This window comes from Acyrthosiphon pisum, unplaced genomic scaffold, assembly GCF_005508785.2.
Source record: "Acyrthosiphon pisum isolate AL4f unplaced genomic scaffold, pea_aphid_22Mar2018_4r6ur Scaffold_20529;HRSCAF=21307, whole genome shotgun sequence".
NCBI classification, from domain to species: Eukaryota; Metazoa; Arthropoda; class Insecta; order Hemiptera; family Aphididae; genus Acyrthosiphon; species Acyrthosiphon pisum.
The window spans coordinates 2,906-12,332 of record NW_021769898.1 but is presented as its reverse complement, the minus strand read 5'-3'; the positions used below and the strand labels follow the sequence as shown (position 1 = coordinate 12,332).

The following is a 9,427-nucleotide window of genomic DNA, read 5'->3' as shown; positions in this document are numbered from 1 at the left end:
GTAATTAAAAATACGATATTGTGATAAAAATGCATATAGCTTATGCATATTATATGCATTTTTTCTAAGAATTTTATTTAATATTACAGAGTTTTTTATTAGTTGCATACAATATCATTAGTGTATAAGCATATAAAAGAGCGTAATGTTCAGTGCATTGTCAGTACAAAGTTGACATACTATACAGACCTACCCAGGCTGACTGTAAGTATGTTCGACGGAGACAACACTGAATGTTCGGTAGTATCAATGGATTCTACATGCAAGAAGAGGAAGGCGGAGAAAACAGCTACACCGATGAAGAAGGCCAAGACGACATCGACAGCGTTTACCAATATTCCGCTGCTACAAATTCGGACTGCTATGGAAATAGAGAAGTTGAGTGTGGACAATCTGGTTCACCTCACACAGCTGTTGACGGATTTCAAACTGAAGGTGGGATCGCAATTTCACATTTCAGTTTGGATAGTTTTGATATCTCTATGGCACCCGGAACATTTTGCAACACTGATGAACCCAAAGAAATGGACGACTACGAACCTGGCACGCGACGAGCAATTGGAGGAATGCAACATGGAGGATACTCCGATGAAGGAGAGAATCAAGGCCATGTTGCTCGTGGTTCGCAAATTTATGAGCACTTGCTTCGAAGAGTTGTCGATCGAATTCGTGACATCGATTTTCGAGGCAATGACCGATACATCAGCGACGTTATTGTCCCCCGTGGACCTAACGGAGTTGATGAAGTTGCTAAAGAACTACAAACTATGTTGCGACAGTTCCCTCCAAAGCTTCCAGTCATCGTCACAGCCCATGGCGACCATGTCCATTGCGTCCACGTCTGCCGACAGTCAAACTCGGCTTGTCGGTGTATATGGTTGCAACAATCCGTCCTTTATCGCCAACATGGACGACGACGCCTTCGAAGACGCGTTTGGGCGATACGCCTCACGTCGTCGGACTGGGAAAGCATCGTGCGATATTTTTCTACAGACGGCCGGGAACCCCAACAAATTGACGGCGTCGGTCCTATGGAGGATTACGTGATGGACGCAATTTTATACAAGTATGTGGTAAAAAGTTATTTGCGATATGTTCGTCATTCGTATCTAAAAGAAGTGTTCATGTCGACCATGGTTAAAAAATATGGGTCGTCGTATCACTTTAACGTCACTCATTTTAAAACATATAAATTTCGGATTACAGAAGTTGACATTTTGTACAACAGACATTTGCCCAGTGTACGAAATTACGAAAATAAATTTCAAATTTTTCAAAATAATAAAAACTATTACGAACCGTTTGAGGCAAATCCGTTTTATATTCATTTAAATGAACTTGTTTATAGCATGTCATATACATTAAAAATATACGAAGTACTAGAAAAATAACTGCGCCGAAAAAATGTCAATTTTGTTTATACCAACACTATAGGGAAAATACACGTCATAGGAAATTATAGAATAATTTGAGCAAGCACCCAGTTCTTTTCCTCGCGCGATGACGTCATAAACGGGCGGCCGTGTAAAATGATTTAACAATAATGAACGCGTGGTAAAAGTATTCAGTATGTGTTTCGCTATGGCATCGGCCGGTTTAACCATGTGTACCGGTCTGTTGGGTCAGGCACCCGTGGTTGGAAGCAAAAATGCAGAAACATATGATAAAATTCATAATCAAGAGACGGCGTGTGATAATGGTGGTATCACGTGGTTTGGCAGTTCGTATACAGGACCGGGTAATAAGTTATATGATGCGAACAATAAGTTTATCGGATGTTCGTTACCGAAAACTGAAATGGACAAGGTCACGTTCCAACACGATGTCGATTATAACAATATGACCAACCCGACAAAAGATCAAGTATGGGAGGCAGATAAAAAATCAATGTTGGCAGCAATGAATACTACCGATAAATACTATGGTAACATTGCCACAATTGTTGGCCTTGGGCTCAAAAACATAGCAGAACGTACACATGAAGCGATTACCGGTAGTAATAGCGCAATATATCCACAGTGCGGTCGTGTACAACCGGGTAAGCATGAAATATATTTCAGTAAACGTGTATAATATTATAATCTAACTCTGTGACGTTTATTCGTAGACCAAAAGGACAACGACGCACAAGGAGCAGAGTCCAAGGGTAATGCAGAACCAGCTGATACCACAACAAAATCAACAAATAACACTGACTCGAGCCGACAATTGCGTACTGATCACCAGCACGTCGATAACTTCGATAATAATTTTTCAACTAGCGGTAATAATATGGAAACACCTACATCGTCGTCCAAGAGGCCTGCTGATTCCCCAGCGGGGTCTGCCTTTAGCAAGAAATCCAATATGGTTTTACCTGGTACTGCTAGCGCCACTGCTTCTGATAGTGATACGGGAAATCCCAGTCCTGAAAATGCTGTAAGTACTACCTAGACCCACACACATTACAACAGGCTATACTATGGTATTCAAAAAATGTCATTCATTTATATCATACGGATTGGCTTGGAAAATGTTGGACTTATCTTCTACGGTAAAAGGATTGCACGTAGTAACAACGTCATTGAATCACATACCGGTTGAATATCCATTTTTGTATCTATCGCCCAGCGAATACAAGCTAGTGAGTACTACACCGGGTTCGTTATGTAAACACGTAAAAGTACATGTCGTAATGCGTAATCCGCGAACGGCCTTCGAGACCAATGCAACTACGTCTAGTTTGGCTACGCTAAATCAAAATAAATTTGCCGTTGTCGCACATAATTTAACTAACATTACTCGTGGTGTGAACTACAAATACGGTTTTGGAACTACCGATGCGATGAATCCGACTTCGTGTTCCGATGACAATAGTAAATATCAAGAAGAAACCATACAAGCAATGTACGGTTGTAAATATGACGGAAAACCTATTTTTACCGGTGAATTCGACGGTATACCAAATTCTTTTTTTCACTTACCGTTTCACAACAATCATTATTACACGATGGTCGCGGACAAAGGGCACAGCACAAAACTAGGTTGGCCGTTATTAAACGAACTCATTACAAAAATTGATGCTAGTTTCACAACCGGGAAAACTATTGCCGAGTATTCATACAGCCCTAAATTGGGATTGTTGGGAAAACCGATAGAAGGAGTTTTTAACGGGATATCGGGAAAATCGATTACAGGAAATGACACTGTAATTATGGTGAACAAAAAAAACCGAAGAGCTGGATTCACACAAATCAAAATTGGTAAAAATACAGAAAAAGTAAACGATACGGAGACCAAAGAACTACGAGATGATGCGTACACGAAATTGTTTGATAGCAAACGTTATTTTAGACCATTGGAATGCGGTCAATACATATGGCGTCACGGTGATGACAGCGCAGTCGAAAAACAACCGTCGTTGCACGTGGGCGTCTATCCGGTACACAGATTGACTACTACTAGTCAAGCAATAAAACCTAGCAGTTTCACTGACATTGAAGTCGTATTTGAGGTCAACACTGAAATGGTCGTTGAATTCGGAGCACCGTTCCAATTCACGCACTTTGACAAAATTCATATTCCATTCGAAGACGGTGTGATGCATCATAATTTATCTACTACACAGGGGCAGTACTTTTTCCGTGACGATTTGTCGTCGATGTACAATCAATTTGTAACAATAGAATAAGATAATAAATATTAAAACACGATTCAATAATATGTAATATTGTATTTATTTAATAAATGATAAAAAAATAACGGAGAAAGTTTTTTATTATACATTTTTAGGAAAGGTGCGCTAATCCATGTGTACACTGATAAACGGTCCTTGAACGACGGGTCATTGATTATTGATAAATAGTGATTGGTCAATAATATTATCGGGGGCCCTTGTAGGGGAACATCGTTTTTGTATTTGACATGTACTCTAGTGGTATCCCCTCCTAATAGTTCCTTCATTTTTTCCAAATGATACACCTCGTAATTAGGTTCGTTCCAAATGACGAGACGTTTGCCGGCACCATCGGAGAAACTGAAATTATTCGTTTTGTTGGCAGTTCCGAACATACCGTAATTCAAAAAAAAGGCGGCCACGGCATCGAAAAAATAATTTTTGCCCGCGCTGGGGGGAGAATGTATTAGCATGCTATTTCTTTTCGGAATTTTTTTATCCAATATATTGACTAGAGTTTGCAAAAATCGACAAATAAGACCGTCGTTATTTTCAAATTGATACATCAATAACTCGGAAGCTATTGAAACGGATTTATCGATATCGTAATAAACTGTTCCAGGCCCTCTAGCGTACGCGTTAAAATACGGTTTTACATTAGGTTTATTATAGTATTCAACGAATTCATTAATACTCCAGTCCCGTATAATAGCGCACCAATTCCTAAGAGCTACTTTACATTTTTTGTCTTCTTCTAATATAGTATTTAATCGACTGTTCAAATAAAATTCTTTGATGTTCGTGAACGCGTCGGGCGGACAACAAGGATACTGGTACAACAAATTTTTTAGCGACGTTGGGTACACGCATACTGATTTGATATTGGAACCTCCCTCATCGTATCCGATGTCTTCATCAACGGGAGAGTGGTTCGCATTGCCGTCTTGATGTTCTGCAAATGCACCGAGTTCTCTGGGAACGTCGTTCGGCATTTCATTGACGCATATTTCCACATTTCCTTCGGGTCCCTGAGTCCTTCGAGATCGGACTTCCTAAATTTATGAAAAGTCAATATTATCCATATAATTAGGATCGTACATGTGGTCGAATATATGGTCATAAGTAGCTTGGTTTAATAACGGATAGCATAATTTCACCAATTTTCTATTATGACGTGTATTTTCCCTATAGTGTTGGTATAAACAAAATTGACATTTTTTCGGCGCAGTTATTTTTCTAGTACCTTCGTATATTTTTAATGTATATGACATGCTATAAACAAGTTCATTTAAATGAATATAAAACGGAGTTTCTTCAAACGGTTCGTAATAGTTTTTATTATTTTGAAAAATTTGAAATTTATTTTCGTAATTTCGTACACTGGGCAAAATGTCTGTTGTACAAAATGTCAACTTCTGTAATCCGAAATTTATATTCTTTAAAATGAGTGGCATTAAAACAATACGACGACCCATATTTTTTAACCATGGTCGACATGAACACTTCTTTTAGATACGAATGACGAACATATCGCAAATAACTTTTTACCACATACTTGTATAAAATTGCGTCCATCACGTAATCCTCCATAGGAACCGACGCCGTCAATTTGTTGGGGTTCCCGGCCGTCTGTAGAAAAATATCGCACGATGCTTTCCCAGTCCGACGACGTGAGGCGTATCGCCCAAACGCGTCTTCGAAGGCGTCGTCGTCCATGTTGGCGATAGAGGACGGATCGTTGCAACCATATACACCGACAAGCCGAGTTTGACTGTCGGCAGACGTGGACGCAATGGACATGGTCGCCATGGGCTGTGACGATGACTGGGAGCTTTGGAGGGAACTGTCGCAACATAGTTTGTAGTTCTTTAGCAACTTCATCAACTCCGTTAGGTCCACGGGGGACAATAACATCGCTGATGTATCGGTCATTGCCTCGAAAATCGATGTCACGAATTCGATCGACAACTCTTCGAAGCAAGTGCTCATAAATTGGCGAGCCACGAGCAACATGGCCTTGATTCTCTCCTTCATCGGAGTATCCTCCATGTTGCATTCCTCCAATTGCTCGTCGCGTGCCAGGTTCGTAGTCGTCCATTTCTTTGGGTTCATCAGTGTGGAAAAATGTTCCGGGTGCCATAGAGATATCAAAACTATCCAAACTGAAATGTGAAATTGAGTGCCCACCTTCAGTTTGAAATCCGTCAAAAGTTGAGTGACGTGGGACAGATTGTCCACGCTCAACTTCTCTATTTCCATAGCATTCCGAATTTGTATCAGTGGAATATTGGTAAACGCTGTCGACGTCGTCTTGGCCTTCTTCACCGGTGTAGCTGTTTTCTCCGCCTTCCTCTTCTTGCATGTAGAATCCATTGATACTACCGAACATTCAGTGTTGTCTCCGTCGAACATACTTACAGTCAGCCTGGGTAGGTCTGTATAGTATGTCAACGTTGTACTGACAATGCACTCATCATTACGCTCTTTTATATGCTTATACACTAATGATATTGTATGCAACTAATAAAAAACTCTGTAATATTAAATAAAATTCTTAGAAAAAATGCATATAATATGCATAAGCTATATGCATTTTTATCACAATTTTTTTATTAGACGGACAATATTGCAATCATCAATGGCATAATATTTATTTTAATTAATCGAACACACACAATAACGGCTCCACGTGGAGCAAAAACATTACACGGCCGCCCGTTTATGACGTCATCGCGCGAGGAAAAGAACTGGGTGCTTGCTCAAATTATTCTATAATTTCGACCACGACGACGACGACGACGACATACGCGGGTCCCCCTATCTTTGGTCCCCCAACTTCACACGGGTCCGGACGTTTTTCGGTTCCATTGCCGTTTCGTGTGCCGTTGCATGATAATTTATTTCCCGGGTCTCGGGCGGTCGCGGCCAAACGGTTCGATCATCTCGAGCGGAAGCTAAGCACGAACGATTAAATGCGCACTAAGTACAACAATTTTATGTCAGAATATTTGTCACTCGGACACATGTCAGTGGCGTCCACTCCTGGCCGGTATTTTTTTCCGCATCATGCCGTGTGTGGCGTCGATGAAAAATTCCGCGTAGTGTTCGACGCGTCCGCTTCAGTCGCTGATGGCTCGTCATTAAATTCATCGTTATTCCCGGGCCCAAAGTTACAGCAGGACATCGTAGATGTGCTCACGCGCTTTCGCTTGTTCCGTCACGCATTTACCACCGATATTTGTAAAATGTATCGACAGATTACGGTCCTCCCGCAATATCGTGCGTATCAGCATATTCTATGGCGATCGTCCCCGCATATAGAGCTCGTCGAATACGAGTTAAATACCGTGATTTATGGCATAAACTGTGCGCCGTTTCTCGCGCTACGTGTCTTGCAGGAGGTCGACTGCCGCGGTTCCGCCCGCGTATGCGACGCGTTGCGCCACCAGACGTATGTGGACGATATTTGTTGCGGCGCCGACACAATAGACGACGCGCTCAGTATTCAAGTAGAACTCACGGCTGTCCTTAACGGCGTGGGTTTTGAATTGCGAAAATGGGCTAGCAATACTGCAGCGGTCGTGCAGCATGTTCTGGAAGAATTTCCGGGTGATTAAATCTATAACGTTTGCCGGTGATGAGGGTGGTGACACGAAGGTCCTCGGATTGTCTGGCATACCGGTGGCGATTATTTCGATGTGAAGCTCACCTCGACTCGGCCGCGGTATTTACCAAACGTGGTATATGTCACTTACTGCACGTTTCTTCGATCCGTTAGGCTTATTCGCGCCGTCAATTTTCCTTGCCAAGCACATAATGCAACGCACCTGGCAGTCCAATTGTACGTGGGACCAGCGTTTGCCTACTGAGATTCACTCAGATTGGTCGCAGTTCGTCGACGAATATCCCGCGCAAGCCTCCGTGCGTGTTCCGCGTTATTTCAATACAACCGCTGGAGCTCAGTGTTCGTTGTATGGATTTTGCGACGCATCGCAACGCGGCTATGCCGCGGTAGTGTTTTTGCGCATCCATGACGCCCTTCGCGCATCGTCAGTCATGTTAGTCGGTTCCAAGACCAAGTTAACGCCGCTCAAACCGTTATCGATTCCTAGGCTCGACCTGAACGCCGCCGTGTTATTGTCGCGCTGGATGAGCCGAATATTCTTATTATTAAATACGCACATCGATATCGTTGACATGTGTTCCTGGACGGATTGGTCGATTGTATTGTCATGGTTAACTGTGCCTCATGACACGTTCAAGCAATATGTATCAAACCGTGTGCACCAGGTACGGACGTTGTTGCCGAGTTGCAGAGTTGAGATGTTTAAAACATTTTGTTTTAAACAACATAAAAAAAAACAGTTTAAAACAGAAAATCATGATTTATGTGCATATAACTTATTATTTGTAAGTTCATACTGGCAACTCCTATTTATTATTATTTTTTATTTCATAAACAAATTTAAAATTTATAAAATGTTGTAAATTGTCCTAATAGTTAATTGCATATACTATATAGAAATAAAAAAATTGAATTATTAAAATTACATAGCCATAAATAACATAACAATAGTCAATTAGTGATTAGTTGTACTCCAACATAAAAAAAAAAATATATATATATAAATTAATATCAACTTGATAGGTAACATAATATTTAAATATCACAATTGTTTTAATATTTAATTGCATAAACTATATAAAAATTAAGAATAGAATTATTAAAATTACATAGCAATAAATAACATAACAATATTGTCAATTAGTGATTAGATGTACTCCAAAATAAATAAATAAAAACAAACGTATAAATTAATATCAACTTGATAGGTAACTTAATATTTAAATATCACAATATTGTCTTAATTATTTGTTACAACTATTTAACCTCCTGAGGCCCATCACGTATTTAAATTTTATAGTACCACAAGCCCAATGTCTATTTCAATGGACATTTTTTTTACACGTATAAGCGCCCATGTACATGAAGTTGGCCCCCTCACTTTGTCCGAATGATTTCAAAATACCACCAAATAATTACAAATTAATTGCAAATAATTGCAAATCCAGTTTTGCTAATTGCAAATCACCCAGTTTTGAGTAAACTCAAATTCAATGTTGGGGGGGCCAACTTCATGCAGCCCCCCCACTTTGTCCGATTTTTTTCAAAATGCCGCCAAATAATTGCAAATTCATTGCAACTAATTGCAAATCGAGTTTTGTTAATTGCAAATCATTTTTTATATTTTTTACGAATTTTTCAATTTTTTTTAGCCAGCCCTCCCCACTTTATCTATTTCTTATCTTAGAAGACATATTTACTTACCTAGATCCATTTTATTTAAATCGTATTAGTATTTTTTTTACTAAAATTGTTCTATTGGAACACTATCCAATTAGTACATAATAATTCTAAATTACTATATGCACCTATTAACTATTAGTTACCTTATGTTCAATTAGGTAAAGAAATATATTTGTTATTTAAGTATAATACAAATTAGTTTTTATCTAAATACCATATTATATAGATAAAAATTAAATAATCTTTATCTAATCTAGGTAAATGTAAAATGTATTTATCTTTATCTGTAGCTAGAATAATGTATATACAATTATCTGTATCCTTTCTAGATATAGGTTTTCGTTATTTATTCTCAACACTGTAACTAACCACATCGATTATTTTTTTCCATTCAATTAGTGACCGTTAATTTTTAATATTACCATAAGTTGTTTTTTTCTATAATATATAATAAGTTAGTAGCA

General features: G+C 39.3%; 2 protein-coding genes across 2 annotated transcripts; one reads left to right on the top strand and one right to left on the bottom strand.

Annotated features, from left to right (window-relative positions):
- The first annotated feature begins 1,733 nt into the window (after positions 1-1,733).
- On the top strand, positions 1,734-2,468 carry LOC115034675. Its single transcript, XM_029491996.1, has 2 exons — positions 1,734-2,038; positions 2,108-2,468. Exons 1-2 carry the CDS (start codon positions 1,798-1,800, stop codon positions 2,431-2,433), a joined length of 567 nt encoding a protein of 188 aa, XP_029347856.1. The 5' UTR covers positions 1,734-1,797; the 3' UTR covers positions 2,434-2,468.
- A 1,224-nt stretch (positions 2,469-3,692) lies between these two features.
- Positions 3,693-6,017, bottom strand: LOC100575585. Its single transcript, XM_016800635.1, has 2 exons — positions 5,211-6,017; positions 3,693-4,707 (listed from the first exon to the last, which is right to left on the bottom strand). The coding sequence occupies exons 1-2, from the start codon at positions 6,015-6,017 to the stop codon at positions 3,694-3,696; spliced, it is 1,821 nt and encodes a 606-aa protein (XP_016656124.1). The 3' UTR covers position 3,693.
- Between the last annotated feature and the right edge of the window lie 3,410 nt (positions 6,018-9,427).